General features: G+C 46.5%; 1 protein-coding gene across 1 annotated transcript in view; it reads right to left on the bottom strand.

The window, feature by feature from the left end:
• sdk1b (sidekick cell adhesion molecule 1b) overlaps positions 1 to 22,706 on the bottom strand; it is a 346,872-nt gene that overhangs the window by 76,376 nt on the left and 247,790 nt on the right. Inside the window, exons 7-16 of the mRNA XM_064322539.1 lie at positions 21,847 to 21,958; positions 20,822 to 21,012; positions 18,304 to 18,387; positions 12,811 to 13,005; positions 10,770 to 10,886; positions 9,812 to 9,979; positions 8,695 to 8,797; positions 7,802 to 7,975; positions 4,348 to 4,484; positions 629 to 776 (exon numbers count right to left, since the gene is read on the bottom strand). Of these exons, the coding sequence (XP_064178609.1) occupies positions 629 to 776; positions 4,348 to 4,484; positions 7,802 to 7,975; positions 8,695 to 8,797; positions 9,812 to 9,979; positions 10,770 to 10,886; positions 12,811 to 13,005; positions 18,304 to 18,387; positions 20,822 to 21,012; positions 21,847 to 21,958 (1,429 nt within the window). The remainder of the gene's footprint in view (positions 1 to 628; positions 777 to 4,347; positions 4,485 to 7,801; positions 7,976 to 8,694; positions 8,798 to 9,811; positions 9,980 to 10,769; positions 10,887 to 12,810; positions 13,006 to 18,303; positions 18,388 to 20,821; positions 21,013 to 21,846; positions 21,959 to 22,706) is intronic.

Raw genomic sequence — 22,706 nt, 5'->3', positions numbered from 1 at the left:
TAAGGCTGACGAATATAAATTGCTCATTGCGGAGCAAATGGATGCCCTGTTCTCTACGAACAAAAGATAATGCCACCTTTTCCCAGAGAAAAAAAACAACTAGGCTTTAATAACTCATGCTAACAGAAAGATTGCCAACATCCCCTGCATGAAGAGCGCAGCAGAGCAGGCAGCAGCCCAGACTCTGCGTAATGACTGCGCTGCTGTGGCTCACAATCAAGGCCAGCAGCGTATGCCACTCCTTACATTCTACAGGAAAAGCTTCCAATGTACACCGTACACAGAAAACCCAATGTCAGAAATAATGGACATTTCTTTGAGCGTTCAGCCGTATCATACACGAAAATCAAAGTTATTTATCCAGTTAGGAAATCGAGCGTGCGTCTATTTAGCCGATTTAAGTGTAATCCGATGATGGATCTGTGCTGGAGTGTGTTGAGAACCCTAATCTAATTGCTCGGTGCTCATTTGGTTCTGAAGCATGCAGCGCACGCCAAGCAGACGCGGGCTGGCTGCAGCCACGGCCCGTCTGGACGCTCGCTCGCGGGGAAGCGGTAACGAGGAAGACGAAGCACGGGGCGCGGACGGCGGGGTGTTGGCGGTCTGTCGGCATGCGGGTGATACGCACCTGTTGGTCTCGGTGCTGTACTGGCCCTTCCCCACCTGGTTGACCGCACACACTCTGAACTGGTACGTGCGCGCTGGGGTCAGCCCTCTCACCACCACTCCCGTCAGGACCGGGTCTACTTCAGGCAAGTAGATCTTCCACGGAGAGTCTGGCGTTAAAACAAGAAGGGCAGACAGCTGCATCAATTGCTTTTCACCGCATACCAAACGAGAAATTAAGCACCAGATGAACAAAAACGAAAGCTATCGCGTGCACATGCTAATTACCTAAATAAAATACTAGTGTGACAGAAGCTTGTGTTACCTCTAGAGAAAAAAACAGTGAAGACAATCTGCAAATGCTTACTTTTTCTCTGCTAAAGTTCAAGCGTTGGTTAGATATGCTGATGATCATTGTTTGTGTCACTATGCAAAAAGGAGGGTAGTCATTTACATTTCCGTGTATGTGTGTGTGTGTTTTTGATTTTTCAAAAGAAAAATCCTTTTCACCTTCCTTGTTCATCTGATAAGCTGGAAAGCACTGTACAATCGATCACTAAAATATTAATGTTAGAACTTTCCGAATAAATAGGCACCTAGAGATTAAAAGAGAGAAGAAGCAAAATGATAAAAAAAACCTAGAAATATTTGACTAATGTCACACTTTGAGCATGATACACAAAGCACAGATGTCAACTGAACAACTGAGGTTTCCTAGTACTGTAATACTATTCACAACAAACCACTTTATACCCTTATACGCTTTATAGTGTTCTAATCTTGTCTTCAGAGTCCTTACTTCACAATACATATATTTCCCAGCAGAAGTCAACCAGGGCATTATTAATACTTAATGACGAGTTCATACAAAAGCAGCCTGTTTAGAGACTGTATCCATGAAACCCATGCGAAAGACTGCACAGATCAGCATGCATTTCAGATCAAAGGATATCACTGGGAAGACTTGCAGTTAATTTACGGAAAAAAAACAACCACTTCAAAACATTAAAGTGTGCTTGTTACAAACTCAGCATGTCTTCTGTGCATGCCACATTCATCGAAGCTTAGTTTAGACCTTTTTGTGTTTTAATGAAACTGCTTCTGGCCTGGTACTGGCACGGAATACTGGTTTGCAATTTCAGAACCTTGTTCTCATCTCTAGATAGGATTTTTTTATTTTTTTAGAATCCAGACAATAAACAAGGCTTCTACTGTATTTCCCATCTAAGGAAAGACTATAGAGAGCTATGCTTTTGGTTTTATGTGCCAGTAAACTTTAGGCCAAGGTGCATTTTTCATTGTCCTCTCTCTGGCTGAGCCGAAATCAATCAGAGCTCCTGAGCCCGTTTTCTTTCTCCCCCGTCCCGCGCGTCTGAGAGGGAAGCGGGCTGCGGATCACGCTCTCAACCAGGCCGAATTTTTCCACAGCGTCCAAACGGAGCGAATCAGCCTTCATTAGGCTCGCCCTGCCTTCCCCTCTCTTCATTCCCGGCCACTGGGCTCAGGCCAAACTCCCTCCCTTCAAAAACACAAACCTAAATTGCTTCCTGCACGTCCTCTTCAAGTCACCCGGAAATGAGCCTTCCTCCCTTCAAAGAGTCGTGCGGAACGCACCGCATATCTGAACCACAGACCCCCGGGTCCAGCTGCTCTCCCTGCAGCTCCGCCAGTAGATTTCCAGCGCATTAACACAGGCTTTGGGCGCACGTGCAGTAGCCGTGAGGGCAGACGAACTCCGACGGGCAGCTATCTGAGTCGCTGACACTCTCTGCTGTTCCAGTTCACGCTGAACCGGGCTGCTTAACACTGAAGAAGCCATGATCCTCTATCAGCTCCTAAGCAGCTTAATGCAGCACACAGTCAAATTCCCCTACACAGTCTATTAATCTCTCTGTCACCCCAGGGCCCAGCTCTGTTTGCATGCTGTATGCTTTATTTATTCATTCTTTTACTCTCTCCTTCTCTCTCTCTCTCTCAATTTATTCCTCTCTCCTTTCCTGTCTCTCACTACCATAGTCTCGCAATGTGTGATAAGTAATTTGGCAATGGAGAGATTAAACTGAAAATGAATGCAAAACAACAGTAGTACCGGGATGCGTGTGCGGCGCACGTACGCGTGTGTGTGTGTGTGTGTGTGTGTGTGTGTGTGTGTGTGCATGTCACACGCGTGTGCAGCGCTGTCGGAGGAGTTCCAGTCAGCTGGATAAAGCCACTGACGGAACGCAGGGGTACCCAGTTAAGAGCTGCGGGTTAAGAGCTGCGGAAGATGCTCCAATAAAAGAGCCATAATAAGGACATGCAATCAGACACAGGGCTGCTGCAGCAGCCATAAAGGCACAGGGCCACTGCGCTCCTCCCCGCTCCCCCTGTGAGGCCGCTGCGCTCCTCCCTGCTCCCCCTGTGAGGCCGCTGCGCTCCTCCCTGCTCCCCCTGTGAGCGCTGCGCTCTCTGCTCCCCTGTGAGGTCACTGCGCTCCTCCCCGCTCCCCCTGTGAGGCCGCTGCGCTCCTCTCTGCTCCCCCTGTGAGGTCACTGCGCTCCTCCCCGCTCCCCCTGTGAGGCCACTGCGCTCCTCTCTGCTCCCCCTGTGAGGCTGCTGCGCTCCTCTCTGCTCCCCCTGTGAGGCCGCGGTGAGGAGCGCGCGTCCCCCGCGCCAGCAGGAGCCAGATTCAGCGCTTAGTGGAGAGGCCGTGACTCGCTCCTCATCCCCACAGCAGGAGAGGAGAGCGGGAAAGGGAGGCGAGAGCCCAATCTGCACCCCTAACCCTGTCTAGGGCTGCCTTCACCAAACACAGGCTTTCATGCCTACGGTAGGTACTATAGCATTCATGCTTATAGAAGCCCCGTCCTTTATTCAGGGAATAAAAAGAGCTGTAAAATAATAAACCACTCCGGGTATAAAACCGCAGCTCATTATTTATTAAAAAAAAAATAACCAGTAAGGTTTTCTGCTGATTACAAAAAAGAAGAAAAAAATAACTTTTGGAAGGAAAATGTTCTGGCTATGAAATGTCTAAACATTCTCAGGTCATTTGTACAGCGGTGATCTCTGATATACCTGACACTGCCTCCCCTTGTTCACAGAAAATAAAAAATAATAATAACAACGAAGCATGCAGCATGAATGTCTGAGCCCACTGTCAGTGCTGCTTCACTACTATTCAAGCTCACACTTAACACACGCGGGGACACAAAGGAAAGCCCCCTCCCTAACAGACAGAGATTTGCCTTTCTCAACTGCAGATAAAGGAGCAGAGAGAAAAGGGTAAGAAACGTGTCATAACTGAGGAGGAGACGTTCCCTGTGTCTTTTTTTGGGGATCTTCACCGCTGTGTGAACTCCGCAGCGTGCGTCTTTTAACTCGCGCTGGCTGAGCGTCTACCTGGAGTACAGAGGCTTCTGTGACAGTACAGATCTGCCTCAGAGTCACCGGAGTGAGACAGAGTTCGCTGACGCCCCTGATGAGCTTTAAGGCTGAGAGACGCCTCTCTCGACAGCAGGGCCGCTGTGTGTGTACTGAAGAAACAGGCTTTCAGATGCTCATCACACAGCTGCTTACCGAGCACTCCAGGCAATGGATCAATCCATTAATAAATCAAACTACATGGATAAAGCTGCCAGACACCTGACACCTAATAGTATTTGCTGTTAGGCTAAGATAGGTTGCTAGGGCTCACACCCCTTGGAGGCTTTGTTAATTAGTTTCCCTGACCCACGCCCCCACCCCCCCGGCGGTACTCACTGTTTTCGGAGAGTTCCACGATGTAGTGCAGGAGGGGGCTGTTCCCGTCGAAGGGGCGGACCCAGGAGAGGTCCACGCTGCGGCTGTCCGTGGCGTTCAGGCTGGCCTGCAGGTTCCGGGGAGAGTGGGGCAGTTCGCTGGGAGGGGACGACAGAGAGGAACAGGCGGGGTTTGTCCCCTGCACACCCGGGCCAGAGGAACAGACGGGGTTTGTCCCCTGCTCACCCGGGCCAGAGGAACAGGCGGGGTTTGTCCCCTGCTCACCCGGGCCAGAGGAACAGGCGGGGTTTGTCCCCTGCTCACCCGGGCCAGAGGAACAGACGGGGTTTGTCCCCTGCACACCCGGGCCAGAGGAACAGGCAGGGTTTGTCCCCTGCACACCCGGGCCAGAGGAACAGGCGGGGTTTGTCCCCTGTTCGCCGCGGGCGGCGCGGTTTAGCATTCCCGCCAGCTGCTCGCCGGCACACCAGGGGCCTCCGTTCAGCTTCCCAGACGCCCTCCCCAAAGACCGCCCAGCCTCACATCTCCAACCATTTTGCTTCACTTATTATTTTTCTGGAATGTAAGGCCTTCAAAAAGGGGACCTGATTCCCAATTCAGCTCCACTCCCGCGGCCAGCTGGAGGCAGACAGGAGCTGCTTTGACTGCGTTCCCTGTTTACTCCTCACTGATCGGTTTATTAACCATTTGTGTGCGCCCTGCTGCGGCCTAATGTCAGGCTTTGCCAGTCGCCTGGGAGAGTAATTTATGTGTATAAACGAACGCCGCTGAGAGCATTACCCCACTTAGGGCCTCGGGAGCTCAGCTCCGTCGGGCGCTTATGATCGGACATGAAAAGCGCCCGTTCCTGTGACTCGCAAACGCGGGGAAGATAATCAGAAATCTGAGCTCTCTTCCATATCAGGTTGTGTAAATATTGAAGGAACTCCATTGGGAGACTGGGGGGGGGAGGCAAATGAAACTCCCTCTTAAGTATCACCGGGTAAGTTCTTATTAGTGGTTCCGCAAACAAACTTAACTTGAATAATGCATAAACTACATACTTCCACGAACCTCCTTTGCTGAAGGTATTTTCACGCAGGAAAACAATGTTTGCTTGCTTGTCTCTGCTGACAGAAGACAGATATTTCAGCGCAACGGACCGATGAGAATTTATTCAGCCGCACTATACCTAACCTTTCATTTTACATAATTAAAAACTAAATAAAATTTAACTTGAAAAAGCTCCCCCTCACTACACACCTTTTCAATCCGAATACCAATGTTCATAGTTCCAATCAAGTTCTAATTTGCTGCATAAATATATTATAAGAGATTAAAGTGATGTCTACCTGTCGAAAGTAAGACCTAAATCCTCAGGGCTACAGTTTAATTAAAAAGCATGCTCTAAAATAGTACTTATTCATTTATGAAGCAGCTCTGTGGGTATGACAGGAATTTTTCATTAAAAGTGAGGAAGTTCTTCAGAAGTAGTCACTGCTGTCTGCTACAGCTGGCTGTGAGACTGGGTCCAGTGACACACACACACACACACACACACACACACACAGAAGATGAAGTGAAGCAGGCAAGGGGCAGGGGTGTTTCCTACTGAGAGAGCCCGCACACACTTACAAAATAATCCACAGTCAGACCGTCCCCGTCCCGCACACACACCGACGTGTGTGCCCAGCTGCACAGCCACTCCGTGAGCCCCACACTCCCCTGACCGCACATGTCTACTGCCCAGAGAGTCCTTCAAACAATCAAAAACACCTCACGTCTCAGACAGAGCCTGAGAAATCAGAGAATTGGAAGACTCGTTATGGGGTAAGTCAATGTGTGCTGATCATTTTCAGATATGATTCATATCCCCGCAGCGTGAGCAACTGGCACACGCACTACATATGCACACACGCCCGTTTCTTCATTCTGCTACACCCTCGCGCGTAAGAGACAGGCGTCAGGACGTCCTCCAAGTTAATGAAGCCGTCTTCGGAGGGTATAAATATACAACGTGCTTGTGCTTTAATGGCCTGAACCCGTCATCGTGGAGCGCTATAACAACAGCCCCGGCCTTCCCAGCATTCCGCTCATTATTTAAACAAAGATAAAAACACAATCAATAAGTAAATAGAAGGGAAGGAATGAAGCGAAAGGGCATATTTCTTCACACTGCTGCTTTTCTATCGCACTGACCCGGCGTGTCAGGGTTGGGAGAGCAAGCAGCTATCAGGATTCTGCGCCCAGCGCCGGCCACGGGCTACTGCCCCAGAGCAGATACAGGGGGACAAAGCAAAAAAGGTCAGCGCCACGCTTCTCTCTGTGGAGACACTTTGCCGAGCCGCTGTGTTTGAACTGAGCGCCGCGTCTTCAAATTTACAAAGAAAATGCTCCACATAATCCATTCCTTCTCATTCCTTCAGAATTTTCATTGTCCATATGTATACATATACACATACAGATGCATATGTGTACACATACAAGAACTAAATACATACCTACATATACACACATACAATAAATAAATACATACGTACATATTATGCACTTTCTAATATAAGCTGGCGAGCCCAACATATTCTCATACAATGCCTGTTAAGACCGATACGGCAGAATAATCCGGCCGGGGCGAACCGTGGGCCAGGCTTCAGAGTAATATAGTAATTATAAGCAGGTTCTTTCTTCCCGTGCCCAAAGGGAAGTGTAATACCAGGAAGCCTGATGAAAAAGGAGCCAGCCGCTCTGCTGAGGAGCCATTGTCTCTGACCCCACTCCTGCGCGGAGCGGCGAAGCTCGCTGCCGGCTGCCCCCCCCTCCCCCCCAACGCCGGTTAGAAATATAAATTAGGGAGAGGAGCGTGTGGATACAGAGCTCCTCAACCTGTACAACTCTGGGAATGAAGCCTTCGAGCGCTGTCTGCCTATAATGCTTAATAGACTGTTTCACCGCTACCTCGGAGAAATCACAAATTTACTATGCGGTAATTAGCTATTCGCTGCTAAATTGAAATGAGGCAAACTAATGTATAAGAAAGTAAAAAAAAAAAAGGATATAACAGATATTTGAAGAAACATGACAGCCGAGACACGATTTGAGAACAGACAGCCTGGTGGGGAGGGAGGGAGAGAGAGAGACAGAGAGAGCAAGAGAGAGGGAGGTAGAGAGAGAGACAGAGAGAGCAAGAGAGAGGGAGAGGAAAAGAGAGCAAGGTGTGTGTGAGAAACACTGAAAAATGTCAGTATTGAATTCAGAGCAGCGAAAGCAATGGGAGGCCCTCTAAAGCAGGCAGGTATATGCACATCCACACTGCGGAAGGGTGCAGCGGAAAGGAAACACATCAGAAAGGTGAAGTAAAGCCGCTGCTCTAATTTCCTGCTCTCAGTTTAATCTGACTCCAAACTGTACAGACCGGCTCATGGGTATTAATATTAGCTTAGGGATGCTCAACAGTGTTTGAAGCTGAGAGACTCACATGACCTCCAGACGGGCTGACTTGGAGTCGTTGCCGGCCTGAGAGAGGACGTTGCAGGTGTAGTCCCCAATGTCTCCTGACCAGGTCTGGCTGATGTGTAGGGAGCCATCTCTTAAGCTGATGCGCCCCCCGCTGGTCTGGCTGACCACACTGCCGTCCTTCTTCCACACAAACCTACAGTTCAAATAAATGACTTAACTTGATGCGAAATCATGCTTTATGGTTCTCTCTCAATGGGTGACCATTCACAATTCTGGGAAAGATGCAAATTATTTGGTCTATGAGTGGGTGGAATCCATACTTGATTAGTCATCAGGTTCCTTTAGAACTTTCCAATGCTAGCCTATGATATGCCAATTATGTCAATGAAATGTTTGTACTACGTAGGCTGTACCCCTGAAATTAAGTGCGCCTGAAAATATGTAGCTGGCTGACAGCAACCAGTGAAATTATTTTTATATTTGTTTATCCTGAAAAAAAGCAAATGCATAAACGTTTCAGAAAATTACAACAGCCAAGGAAAACAACTATATATTGTATATATAAATATATTTATACATTTTTTTTTACATAACGATTATTTTAGTCCAATGAAATTGAGAAAACAACACAGCTTGCCTCAAACATGGAGGCTATTTCAGTAAAAGCTGGCCAAATACCAACAAAAAAGCTAAAAAAATGTGCTGTTTCCATCCATGAAAATAATGCAAACGCACTGATGAGAAGGCTACTGAAGCAGATATGAACAAAAACAAATACATTATTTATCAGTACCGGTAGGTCCACATGGAGATAAACCATATTCTCTCTCTCACTATTTTGTAGTCAATACTGCACACCAAAACTACAATATAATTTTTATGGAAATATAACTGTTTGTGGAAATGCCCCACCTGACGGACACCCTGGGGTCATATGTGGCCTTGCAGTCCAGCACGGCCGTTGTTCCTTTGATGACCCGCTGGTCCTCAGGGGGCTGGGAGATGGACGTGCGGCCTGGGGGACAGGGGAGGGGAGGGGAGCCTGGTCTTCAGCACAAACGAAACCGCAGAGAACAGCCCGCCCACCTATACTCTTCAACTTAGAGAAGCTTTGGCTCTTTTTAATGGTTTCGCATGTCTGTAAAATCTGTAATCTGTACCACCGGCGGGGGAAAAATGAAAATAAGGGACACATGAAGCAGCATGAGACTGTAACAGTTCACCAAAGAGTACAGTAAAGAGGCTGTGCAATCACACGGAAAGAAGAAAACGGGTGCATTAACCTTCTGGCCACTTGTCTTTCTTAATTTAAATGAGCAACAAACGGCATTGTTCACGCTCGGTGGCATCGTTAAGAGGCCAAAGTGTTGCCGAGACACCCCAACGGGTACCGTTTTATCGACTCGCTCGTTTCTCCTAGTTAGGAGGCCAGGCAAACACTGATTGTTTCACGGCAACAAAAAAAAAAAAAAGTTGCAGACAAACGAGGGAGAACGGGCAGAACGCTGGTCCACAGACAGGGGTATGGGTGTGCGGGGGAGTTAGAATGGGCAGAACGCTGGTCCACAGACAGGGGTATGGGTGTTGGGGGAGTTAGAATGGGCAGAACGCTGGTCCACAGACAGGGTAATGTGTGGGGAGTTAGAATGGGCAGAACGCTGGTCCACAGACAGGGGTAGATGTGTGGGGGAGTTAGAATGGGCAGAACGCTGGTCCACAGACAGGGGTAGATGTGTGGGGGAGTTAGAATGGGCAGAACGCTGGTCCACAGACAGGGGTAGATGTGTGGGGGAGTTAGAATGGGCAGAACGCTGGTCCACAGACAGGGGTATGGGTGTGCGGGGGAGTTAGAATGGGCAGAACGCTGGTCCACAGACAGGGGTAGGTGTGTGGGGGAGTTAGAATGGGCAGAACGCTGGTCCACAGACAGGGGTATGGGTGTGCGGGGGAGTTAGAATGGGCAGAACGCTGGTCCACAGACAGGGGTATGGGTGTGCGGGGGAGTTATAGGAGGTGCGCTGGGTCTTACTCCACACGGTCAGGGAGGAGCTGGCGCTGACGGCTCCCTCCGAGTTGGAGGCGTGGCAGGTGTAGTTCCCCGTGTCCTCCATGAAGACCGGCTTCACCAGCAGGCCCCCGGACTCCAGGAGGGTGAAGCGCGGGATCTGGACCGAGCCGCTGCCCAAAACCTGCGTTCCTGCGACGGGACCAAGCGAGCGGCGTCTCACTCTGGGACGAAGGCCACATCATCACAGCCCCGGCGCGTTTTATCACCCATTGAGAACCGCCCCTAAGGGGATATCCCTCTGCAGAACGCCGTTCGGCCAAGCTCGGCTTAATAGGAAACGTGCCGTTATGCCTTTCACATTCCACTCCGTAACCGGGAAAGCTCTGGCAAGCACTTAATGAATAGAGCGGCGCTCAGAAATAATGACGAATCTTCTGTTGCGAAAAGGAATTATTTCCATAGTTGCTCATCAGCGGGACCAACTGCACACACATAAAAAATGCATTAAAATAATAGCTCGCTTCTGTTTTTACAAGATATTTCAACAAAAATGTGACTATTCAGTAGGCACACATTTCCGTGATAGGATTTATTTATGAGACACCCTTATCTAGGGGAATTAAACATCTTAAAGATTTTCTTATTTATTTATTTATACTCATTTTAAATACAAATATCTGCATACTGTACTCAGTGAACCAGTTCAATTAAAAGGCCTTTTACAAGCACACAATATCACTTCGCCTAGCATCTGGCCACAAATGTGGATGCCTAACCAATATGCCACATAATTACACTCCCGCTACCACAGTACATGTTTTACTGCAGTCCAGAGATCTGCTATTAAAGTACTGAGAACTGAAGAACACCCTTCTCTTCCGCACACTGGAGCAGAACCGGCCTCAGAGTGAGCAGATAAAAGCAGGGCCGCAGCCTGCCCCAGGTGTGCGGGGCAGCGGGTGTGTGTGACGCACGCTACCTCTCTTCCAGGTGATGGCGGGCTTGGGGGCTCCGGAGGCCTCGCAGGCGAAGACCGCCGCCGTGCCGTCGGTGGCGGTGATGTCAGAGGGAGCCTCAGCGAAGGCCGGGGCCATACCTGCACGAGAGCGGACGCCTCTGAAGATTCACGCGCGCGCGGGATAAAGAAAATAAAACACAAAAAAACAGCGGGAAAGGCCGCGAGCCTGACGCCGGAGAAATATAAAAGCTTTCCTATCCGGCTTTCATCAAAGGCATGTTCTCTCTTTCATACCTGGACCCCAGACCTCACACGGAGATCAAAGGAAATTAATTTCTATTTCATATTTCAAGCAGATATTATAATCAAGCAGGGCATTGCCACTTTGGCTTCCCTTTCTTTTCTTTCCACCCAATGCAGAAATCCACTGCTTGTAGACTAATCAGATTTAATGGAAAGATAGAGGCACGTGCAACTGGATACGGACACAATGCTTCAAGAAAACATTGCTTCTGGGCCAGGAATAAAATTAAAGGTGTTGAGTGAAGCCTGGTACAGTCTTTTGGAAAAATCAGTTGCTATTACAGCATTTTGCTCAGGCTGTCGAGACAGAATGGCACAACTAGGAGTGGAAATAACAAAATAGGCTAAACAAGAGCCTGCTACATCTTAATTTTCACTAGATGCAGTGGCCAACAGTCTTGTGTTAGTCACCATATCTTTTAATGGGGATCAACCAGGTTAATTCCAAGAGCTGATGAACTCTAGGACCATGGAGACTGAAATAAAATGGATGTGGAGAGCTAAACAACATCGAGCGCAAAAAAATAATGCCCTAAACAGCAGGAGTATTCTGGTTCTTGGAATTATTTGGTTTTCAAGAGTTTAAAACAAATTTAAACACTGTTTAAACTGTAAAACCCCGGTTTTCAAGAGCTCTAAACAGAGTTCAAAACACATGAGCACCGTACTGAAAACAACCCGACTTGTTTTAAATAGCTTAAAATCAATTCGTTGAAAACCTTATTTTGCCCTCTGCATACATATATATATTGAATGCTGCCCAGTTAGGAGAGCACTGAAGAACTTAAAAAATAAAATAATAATATAATAAAATAAAAAATAAAAAAACCCTGGTAAATAATGTCCACTGCACAGTGGGGTTCAGAGGTCCAGAGAAGCCCTTCTCAAACAAACATGGTGCTGATTACAGCGCTGCTCTCTGTGGTTTATTCATAATCTTTGCTCACATCTGCCTGGAATAACGCTAAGCTGGAAAATGAGGACTCTGGGGACCGGCTAACATCCCCTGGTTTTAATTATGCTGGTCAATAAAGTGTTTTGGAGTCTGAAATATACAATCGATGCACAGCCACGGAGCGTAACTCAAAACAAACCAAAGCGCAGTCAATAGGCCGCTCTCTTTGCAGTGCTGACCACCACGGATGCACGTTTCCTGCTTCCCTTAGATCTCTGCTTATGCAGGCCATAAAGAAAACATTGCCTGAGAAATAGGAGGCGCTGCCTACTGTGGGAGCGCAGGAGGCCGAGCTTTTAAAAGTACGTCGTTTTTATTCTTTGTCTGAAACAATTAATGAGTCTTTTCTTCCTCTTAGTGGGGAGGGCCCCCCTCAGACATCAGCATGATCAAAGTGGTCATCTCACAACTCCCCAATTACATAAACAAATGAATACCCGCAGAGTAGCTTTTGGCTACTCCGTATTTGAAATCGTTAACAGCACTAAAGTAACTATGTTTTTACTAATTATCTACTAAATGAATATTCTCCGTGCTTTGCCTCTCAACCATGCACTATTTTTTGCCCATCAGGAAGGCAAGAATCAAAGCTTTTTCACAATTAAAATCAGCCATAAAATAAATACATTATTTATATAGCAGAATAGGAAGGACTCAAATACGTCTTGCCTTTAATTCCTAATTTAACAGGTCTACATACTCGTCACAAAACCATCCTCATTTCTAACCTGTTGAAATGATTTCTTAAAGCCGTATGGTAGGAAGGTACAGTACTTGTTGACGTATGATGGATATCGCACTCACTTGTGATGACGAGGTTAGAATGAACCTGGATTTCCCCAGCTGAGTTTCTGGCGAAGCACTGGAAGATTCCGGCATCGTTGGGGTGCACCTTTCGGACCTGCAAGCCCATGCTAGCCATCACTTTGTAACGAGGGTTATTCAGTTTGCTGAGCGCCACAGAGTCCTTGTACCATTCCAGCTTGGGCAAGGGGACTCCTGCAAGTCAAGAAGAACAGAAGAACAGAGAGCAACAGAAAGCAGCATGAAAAAAGGAGTGAATACATATATCATGTGACACACATGCACAGCACAGAGGGGAAAGAAGGGATAAACTACCAGCAAGACCAAGGCCAACATTCATCCCTTCAGCCCTTTTTACAGTGTAACAACTAAGGCAGAGACAATAAACATCATGTGATCAAAAACATATAACATATAGAATTTTTACTTCAGATGTGCACGAATATCCCTCAGTCACCTGTGTGGGATGCCAAAATGTGTGGCCTGATAAATGTCAGCACGTACCACTCTCGGAGCCTCTGATATTTTCTTTGACGCACTTTCATTCTGATCAAGCCTTTATCTTTAATAAAATGAATTCATATCTTAAGTGAAGATTCAAGAGAACAGTCTCGAGATCCAGTGTCAGATGCTTAGAGAGGCCATCTGACTTGAAAGATACAAGAGATACTGCACAATAGCAGGATATCTTCCCTCTTATTGAAATAACCACTGATAAATCTGATAATTGCCATGGTTACAGACACACTACCACAGATCATTTAACAAACTGTTTTAACAAACTTTCGCAAGTAAAAGCTGGTTCAATACTCAATGACCATAAATGTGAGCATAATAACCAAATCTATTATTTCCATCTGACAGCTGTAAAGCACTACAAGCAAACAGAAGCTTTCCAATGAGATGTAAAAACTGATGTCAAAATTATTGTGCATAATCATTCCCAGAAACAATACTTTCTTGCAAGCAGCTGTATACAGCAGCCACATGTACTGGAACAAGCGTGAATCCGCAATAGCTGCGACCGCACACGCGCATGCATCTATGTGTGCATGCATCCACGCACACACCCTCACACAAACACGTGACCTCTTGTTTGGCTCATGACCAACCTTTCCACAAAATCTTGTGCAAATCATTCGGGAGTTATGCGCCTTTTTGTGATTAGGCCACGCCCATTGCCACGCACCCTCTTGGTCAAACAGCCTGAAAGTTACTCAGCTCTACCTTCGGTCATGAGCAACGTCCATGCCAAATTTCAGCCTCCTGGGGCGAAAACTGTGTCCACTTTTGTGGACCGACCGACCGACCGACAGACAGAGCTAGAGCTGCAGTCGCAGCTAAAAACTTCTGGTTAGATTTCTGCAAGGTTATAAAATCAAACAAACGCTGGCTGGCTGAATTCCAGTGCTTTATTGGAATAGTGAAATATTTACGCATGAGAGGCCGTGTATACACAGTTGCAGTTAAAGGGTGTTTTTAGGCACGAGGCACAGCAAAGCTAACTGGTTACACAGGTTATTTTTTATTGATATACTGTAATAAGTAGTCAGCACTGCCTTACATGTCCACTCACAGACATAGCCTCTATGCTTGCAGCTTGCCAAGGTTGTCAGCTCAATCTCTCACATTAAAAGTATGCCGCGATATTTTAGACAGTAACATAACGGTCACTACTGATGATTTTAGCACCACTTTAAATGCCTTTTCACCAATCAGCAAACAAGACCGGAACTATCCACAGTTATACCAAAGACAAAGATATAGTGCATCCTATACTCTGGTGTGCCGTGGCTTAGGTAAATACGCTATTTTGATTCGCTAATAAGTGTATGCATATAAAAGTAACTGCCGAAATAAAATAAAAACTTGAGAAGGTGAGGGATACTAACTTAGCTAGCTAATATAACACCTTAAAATACAATACAGTACATATCAAGTTTGATAGCTTGTTTAGTTGGCAAATTAACTAGTTTGCACTACATTTTTAAAGCTTGTACTTGATTTCTACACTTATATGCACTTGACTTCAGCCAACATATTTTGCCATTATTCCACGTGTAACCCCAAATAACTGCCAGTTTTCATACAGTTTCCAAATATCTTGTTTTATTTTGATCGCCTGAACAACATTAGGTTTTACAGCACAAGAAATGTACTATGCTCCATTCCATCTTCACAATGTAGAAGCAATATTTCTGAGCAGATGCTCAGTACACATAGCAGAATGTGATCGTTTCTACTTGGTAAGTATTTTATTTTTGTACATTTGTGTGGTAAGTGCAGTTCTCATGATGTGTGTGTACTTGTGGGGTGGGAATGGCAGGAGACTTCAGCCTTGGGCTTCAGTACCACCGAGGCGTGCGTGTACATCATCAGAACAGCACAGCCTTTACTGCTTCATAATCCTTATTAATTAATCACAACTACCTCGTTAAAACAAACTCCCGTTTCAAAAAAGAGACAAGTTTGTGCCACCTGCTGCTAGAAAGCAAACTATCACACAAGCAATGTGAAGTTCCAGTGAAACGGACCATAAAACAGGCAGCACAGAGTTTTTTCTACACAATGTTACTCAAGGGGTGAACCACTAACACAATATGCTTCACAGGATATTTGAATATTATCTATTACAGCATTTTAACTCGTGTTTTCTTCCTGCAGCCAGATACGATGGCAACCTTTACTGTTCCCGTAGTGCATTTCTGCAAACGCACAAATAAAAACTGGATCCGTACCCTCGCAACGGAGTGCTTTGAAAGCACGCTTCAGGGAGAGGCTCAAAACGAGGCACGATGCTGAAATTACAAAAATACCCCACCCTCAAAATATCCTGCTCTGAAGAGCCAGCTAAGCCGTTTAAGCTTCAGACAGCCACAACACAGTTCATTATGATATTCAAAGATGTGCCAAAGATCCAATTTCCCTGACAGAGTGCCGTAGACTTAGATTTTTTTGATTTGAGAGATTTAGCAGATGCTCTTATCCAAAGCAACATACACAGCATAAAGTCTTTTTCTATACACTGCGCATTCATACCACTGAGTTCACTTCAGGCTCAGTGCCTCGCTCCAGCGTACAATGGCAGCGCCCGACCTGCGAATCCAACCCACAGCACAACCTTGGGGATGCCTAATCAGCATGTGCACTGTCCTACTCTATCAGATCCTATCTGAGAAATTACACAGCATACACCAAGCACCTCAAATGGTGGTTATTAAGGCTGTGTCCCTTTACACACTGCATTCAAATATGCCTCACAGCAGGCCATGTTATTGTAAACATATGCATTTGACAAGTAACCCCATATGGCACAGAAAATGGTTTTCAAAGAAGGTGAGCAGGATAAGCGACTACCTGAATACAGGGGAAATTGCAATGGTATGGATACATGCCGCTGATGAAGGAGAGGTGGGTGCTAACATGTTTGATGTACGCCACCAAATTGCAATTTCAGAGTTTATTTATATCTATTCCCTGATATGTGCGCTCATCTCAGGGGCAGCTGAAAGCTTGGAAACACTTCCATGTCATTTTATTAGTGCTGTCATCACATTATAATAGCGCAAATGTTATCTGCGAGTCAGAACTTCTCAGAGGAAGATAATTATAACATATTAGCTCTGAAACTTCTCTAAAACATAAAAGGTTGCCAGTAGTTTGCGTAGGTGATGCAGTTGGTATCGGATTCCTTAAGCTATCGATTTGTGAATGCTAAAAGGAACATTTAATCACAAGTTTATTTATGAAAAATAAAATAGCAACGGGCGTTTTGAGTCAACAGTTCTTATCTGTTTTAGAGCTGAGGACAAAGTATCATCATTATAAGTAAATGGAAATATCTGATTGGTTAATAACGACTACATTATCCCGTAGCTTTGTCGACAGCCTTGACCCAGGTGATCCAAATATTTCACACTTGTGCATTTGTTCCATTGATGCTGCTGCATATGTACTGGAGAAATGCACAGACCCTTCTCAAGAGTACAGCGGCTAACCTTTGGGCCACGAGCGCATTGCTCAACAGCAGCGGCACCCTGCTGACCCGGCCTCTGGGGGCCCCTCCAGCGCACGCTGCAGCAGCACAGCGGTGGGTGCGAGGCACGCTCAGCCAAGGGAAACATCGGCGCTAACAGACATCAGCGCTGACGGCTTCACTGATGCGCTGCATAAGATGGCCGCGCTGTTTCTGTTCTCCAAACGCATTCATTTCGCATTCCCTTCCTCTCGCCGGGTGTCAGCTTAAACCAAGAACCCCTTAACACAAAGCAATCAAAGGCATCCCGAAGCTAGCTCAGCGCTTGATTACAAGATGCGCAGAGTGGGAACAAGAATATTGACCCGTAATAAGCTACTTGACATGGCGCACTATGACCACTGACACTCCTTCAAAATTGAGCAAAAATCTGTGCATTTCATAACATAAAAAAGGAAACAAGCTGAGAACGCTGGGTTACATTTTTCAAAGACGAGAAAGGCATTGACATTAAGTCAATTTCCTTCGTTTTTTAACAAAATGCATAACAGTGAAGTGTGCATATGCTGTAGACGGCTCCCTGATAAAATCTCTAAGATGTTAAAGAAGAGTGGATTTCCCCTCAGTCCATCATCTGCTGATTTTAGTCATGCAGCCTTCTCCCGTTTCTCCCCTAAAAGTGCAGCCAGGAGGCTGGAGCGCCCACTGAAGCGGGCTCCTCTCGTCATGCCACGGGGCTCACGCGCCGTTAGGGGCTCACGCTGCACAGCACCATTAGCACGGCGTTAGAGGACAGCGGACCTGTTCTGGCAGGAATTCAACACCGTTCCACGTATTGTACATTTTCACACAACCGCAGCGGATGAGCCCCGGTACATCCAAAATATGAAACAACTCGCAAAGCAGGCAACACTTATTCAATCACCAGAGCAGGGGCATATGTAATTGCAAATTGCACACAGCTGCAAACTGTGGGACCCCATATACAAAGTAAACAGTGCCACTCCATAGATGCAGAGCATGCACCAGCATTATTTAATGGATACAGTCTACAGTTACAGTACAGTATCATGTAGTACAGTATAGCATAGTAACATCATAGTAACACTCCACGCAACTTTGCTTTCTGACATTATACATTTATCCTTTAAAGCTTGCATTCTGGGCTGACACAACAGGGCTGTGGTTCATGTCCTCACCAAAGACCAATCAAAACCTTCAAAATCTCTCAGTTGGGCAGTTACTATTATGGTGGACAGATAACTAACAGATTCTAGCAACTATCCGCAAAGAAAAGGCATGCGTTAACCAAATAGCACCAAAGACAGTTGAAAAAACTGGAGCTAAGTACAGTACACTGCCTCCTTAGAGACGACCATTTACTTCGTTTACATTGTTAAAAAAAGTTTAAAAACAGAAAGATTAAAAAAAACAGCAGCACACGGATCAGCTCAGAGTGGCACGTCTGGGTCACAGGGTCACCCGCAGGTCAGCAGGGTGACGGGCGGGGCACTCACCTCTGGCCTGGCACGGGATGTCCACCGTTTTCTCCACCTCCCCCACGGTCCTCCGCTTGGGCTCCACCGTGAAGCGCGGGGCCTCTGCAGAAAGAAAGAAAGAAAGAAAGACAGAAAGAAAGAAAGAAAGGCAAAGAAAGAAAGAAAGAGAAAGAAAGAAAGAAAAGCTATCAAACAGCTATCCTGAGAGGAACTCGTTCATTTGTCTAGAACCTGACACGTCCCTTCAGCAGATAACTGTATCACTCATTAGGAAATAATCAGACCTGTACTGACCCCATCCATAATGTGGAGGGAGAGGCTGAGCAGAATAAGACCATCCTCAGCCTTTCTGTCAGGCCCCAGTGATCAGGAAGTTATATGGAGAAAGCAGCGGTGAAGCAGATGCAAAAATACTGTAACCAGGCGAGGCAGAAAGAGCATCCCCCTTGGACATTCAGCAGCTGAGCTTCACGGCACCTTGAATTTGATTATTATTATTCTATTATTATTACTATTATTATTATTCATATTAAAAGCGCTGGGTTTTGTGTTGGCGGTTCGGTTAGATGTTTTTCTTGCAGATACTTCTCTCCGGGGAGTATAAACAGTTTATAAAACTGTAAACCGCTTTATAACAATGCCACTGATAATGGCCTTCCATTAATACCTTTCAGAGCCCAGCGAGAAGAGCAGGAGGGTGATGCTGGCTCTGCAGGACTCGCATTTCAAAGGGAAATCCACAGCCTCACTCTCTGCTTTACGTGGCAAAAGTTGAAGTGCATCTGCTGCATGTGTAAGCAGGTGAATGCATACATATTCAGAGACCCCGAATCAAATTCCAACTATTTAAATACTCGCAGGGTCCCCTGACTTACACATAATGGCACACATAATCCTTTGAAGGTGCGCGTTCAGCTTCTGAAGTCATCCAAAGCGGGAGATGCAACTATTTATTCATCGTGTTACTTGCTCCTTTATGCATATGCATCTATGCTTTCTTCCTCTCTCTAATCACAAAAGGCAAACTGTCAACTTTTTCTATACACGAACACTACACATCTAGAGAGTGTAGAGGACAGACTATACATATTTCAAATGCTGTTCAGTTCTATAAGTCATTCAGGCAGTTATTATATACACTTTGACTGTGCTACTTATGAACATCCTCCATAGAAAAAAATGGCATTTTTATATTTGGTTATTTATACTAATGTATACATTCTAGTGATTTTCTCTATTCAGTAGAGAGGAAGCATTTATTTATTAGTGCAGTCTACAGAAATGGACTCTCTGTGGCCATGGGCCCATTGCTACTGCACTCCTGAGGGAGACATTCCTCCACTTGTCCAGTAAAAATGCAGCTATATAAAGGGTTACAGACAGTGTGAGACAGCATGAAACATTGCTTGTCACACTATATGAGGTCATCCTCTAAATAAATATATATATATAAAACAAAGCCAATACTTAAATGTCAAAACAATAGCACCAAAAGGCATTAACGTTATCTCGCTTCAACCGCTTCCCTGCCTCTGTGTAAATGACTCTGTGTGGGACACGTTAGTGAACGAACAGAAATTTCATGTGCTAAAATGCATTGTGCATCGGACCCATTATCAGATAGTAATTATCGTGTTGTTGCCGCCTGGATAGATACTGCATTTAATGCGAGAAGCAACCATATAGCCATTAAGATTTAAACAAGAAAAAAAAAAGATCTTAGAAGTTAGTTCTACTCAACAATCCATTATCTGGGCTGTAAACCAAAAACTCTGACAAGAAAAAATGTTGTTATTCACAAAAAGACTACAAAACCCACATGGCCACATGAATCGGGATGAGCAGGTGTGAAACGGGATCACACTGATAGCACGCTGACGAAATGTAATTGTGAACAAGCAGCAAACAAGCCGGTTGCGCGGTGACTAATTTGCAGTCAAGCAGCAGGGCTGCAGTACATGTGCACGGACGGGCGTCCTGCTGGCACGCTCTGAGTGTTTGCTTATGCTAATTCAGCTCGGATAGAAAAGAGTGTGGCTGACAGCCTTAATGCCTACGGCTATTTGTTACTCCTCATCTCATATGAATCCGAAGAAGGGAAAACATATTCCAGTGATTCAAAGACAACAAAAGTGCCTAAGGTCAAACAAACAAGGATGAAGGGGAAGAAAAACCACTGCAGGCGAATGATTTGCTCTATATGATTCACTGAGGAGACAGTCAGGCACAGCAACTTTGAAGAATCCGCACATCATTGCAAACACACACGCATGGTAATGTGGAATCATCTCAGTGTCTTGTGTAAACAGGCAGCTGAATTTTGGTATTAACCCTCAGCTTGGGGGCAAAAATGTGGGATTAATTAAGACCCTGTGGCCTATAGGTGCTCACTGGTCTCCAGCACAACGCACAGTGTCATCAGATGCATAGCCCTGCACGCTCTCGCTCCAGGCTGGGCAGTCCTCCGTCCAGCAGAGGGCACCGCAGCACCCGCCCGGAGCTCCTCTCCTGGAAGGCGGGCGAAGGCGTGGCTCACCTGTGACGAAGAGGAAGGCCCTGGCCTCGGCCACCTTGGCGCTGCTGTCCAGCAGGGCGGCCTCGCACACGTACGGCCCCGCGTCGTCGGAGCCGGGCTTGAAGACGGTCAGCCTCCGCCCGAACGTGCCCACGCCGCTCGTCAGCTTCACGCCGCTCCGTTTCCAGGAGACGCTCAGCTTGTCGACCGGCCTTTAGCGTGAGGGAGCACACAAAGGCGCCGTGAGCGCAAAGGGGCCAGGGTGCCGGCGCACAGCCCACCCCGCACAGCTCCAACCGGGCTGCGCAGGGAGAGGCGCCCGTGTCGCCTTACTGGTTTATATTCCTCCCACCAATGCACTCTGCATAGCCTGCTCCGGCTCTGATCACAGTTTCCGGTAAATGAGCACAGGATTCACAGAGAACAAGGGAATGAGTCACTGCACACGGTGCGGCTTTGCTGGCGGTAGATAACGTGTTCAGAGACCTGCTCAACACGGGGTGCTGGAGACAAGAGCGCGATGCAGCGCAGCACCGCGAGACTCCGAGCAGCAAGGAATTTCACAGGAGCACTATGGCTACGTTACATTATAATTAGCATGCGGAAGAATAATCATTTTTTCGTATATATGAAAAAACTTGCTCCTTGCCCAAAGTGAAGCTCTAAAGGGAAGCCGTGTACTCAATGGTTTTGCTCAAAAATAATGTGTAAAACACCAGATGCATATCCAGAACATTCAGGCAGAACATTCTGATTTGGTTTTTAATTTTCTTTGATATTAGATATTATCAGTAAAAACTGACAGAAAGATACTTAAAACCATTATTTATAATTGCATTTGGTGCCTGCCTTATCTGCTCAATTCTGCTTTTCATGGTCTGTGAGAAGCACCAGGGTATTTATCCAGCGCAGACTAATTTCTCCTCTCCAAATGGCTGTGTTGTTTGCAGATGAAAATGGGCGAGCCAGTGGAGCTGATTGAAGCTGGCAGACCGGTCTGGATGTGTTATATTAGCAGGCGTGCCTACGGGCTGCCGGGGACTGACCTTGCGTTAGCCACACACTCCAGCGTCACCTCGGTGGCCCCCGCCACCACCGTGGTGTTCCTGGGAGGGACCACGATCACCGGAGCCATCGGGTCCGCTGGAGCGTCCGAGTCTGTCCGTGGGAGAGAGAGGGCTGGGTCATGAATCAGCGCAGGTTTGACCCAGGCTAGTATTCATACTCTAAACATACATTACACAAACACAGCCTTCTGTATACGGTGTCCTATGACCATTCATAACGCAGGTACGACCTACTGCATACAGTGTGCAATGACCATTCATAACAGAGACACACCCTACTGTATACAGTGCGCTATGACCATTCATAATGCAGACACACCCTACTATATTCAGTGTGCTATGTCCATTTATAATGCACACGCCCGACTGCATACAGTGTGCTATGACCATTCATAACACTGACACACCCTACTATAGTCCGAGTAATAAGTCATTACCCAGACACACTACTGTACACAGCAGGACAGACTGATTGGCCGAGTGAGTTTTTCTTCCACGCTTACTTGAGAATCCAGAGAACAAGTATTTCCAAGGGTTCCCCTCTCCCTCTCCACTGTAAAGTGTGAGCAGCTCCCTTGCTTAAGCTGTTTTAAGTGCAAATGCAAGATAGCGCTGCGCCACTGACTTTCTCAAGAAAGGTCAAGCTGAGCTACAAATTAGACTGGGAGACAGATCGTCTTCGGCGTGCTGTTCAGGTGACACTGACAAAAGGACAAATGGGACTTGCAAGGTGACGCGAGGAGAGATGGTTCTAAGCACCTTAATTAAGAACGGATGGGGGGGGGGGGGGGAGATCCCCACTCCTCCCGGGCACGCCACGGTGGCTCATTTGACAAACA

This window comes from Anguilla rostrata, chromosome 2, assembly GCF_018555375.3.
Source record: "Anguilla rostrata isolate EN2019 chromosome 2, ASM1855537v3, whole genome shotgun sequence".
Taxonomy (NCBI): Eukaryota; Metazoa; Chordata; class Actinopteri; order Anguilliformes; family Anguillidae; genus Anguilla; species Anguilla rostrata.
The sequence above is the reverse complement of the archived record's forward strand: the minus strand, read 5'-3'. Positions and strand labels throughout refer to the sequence as shown.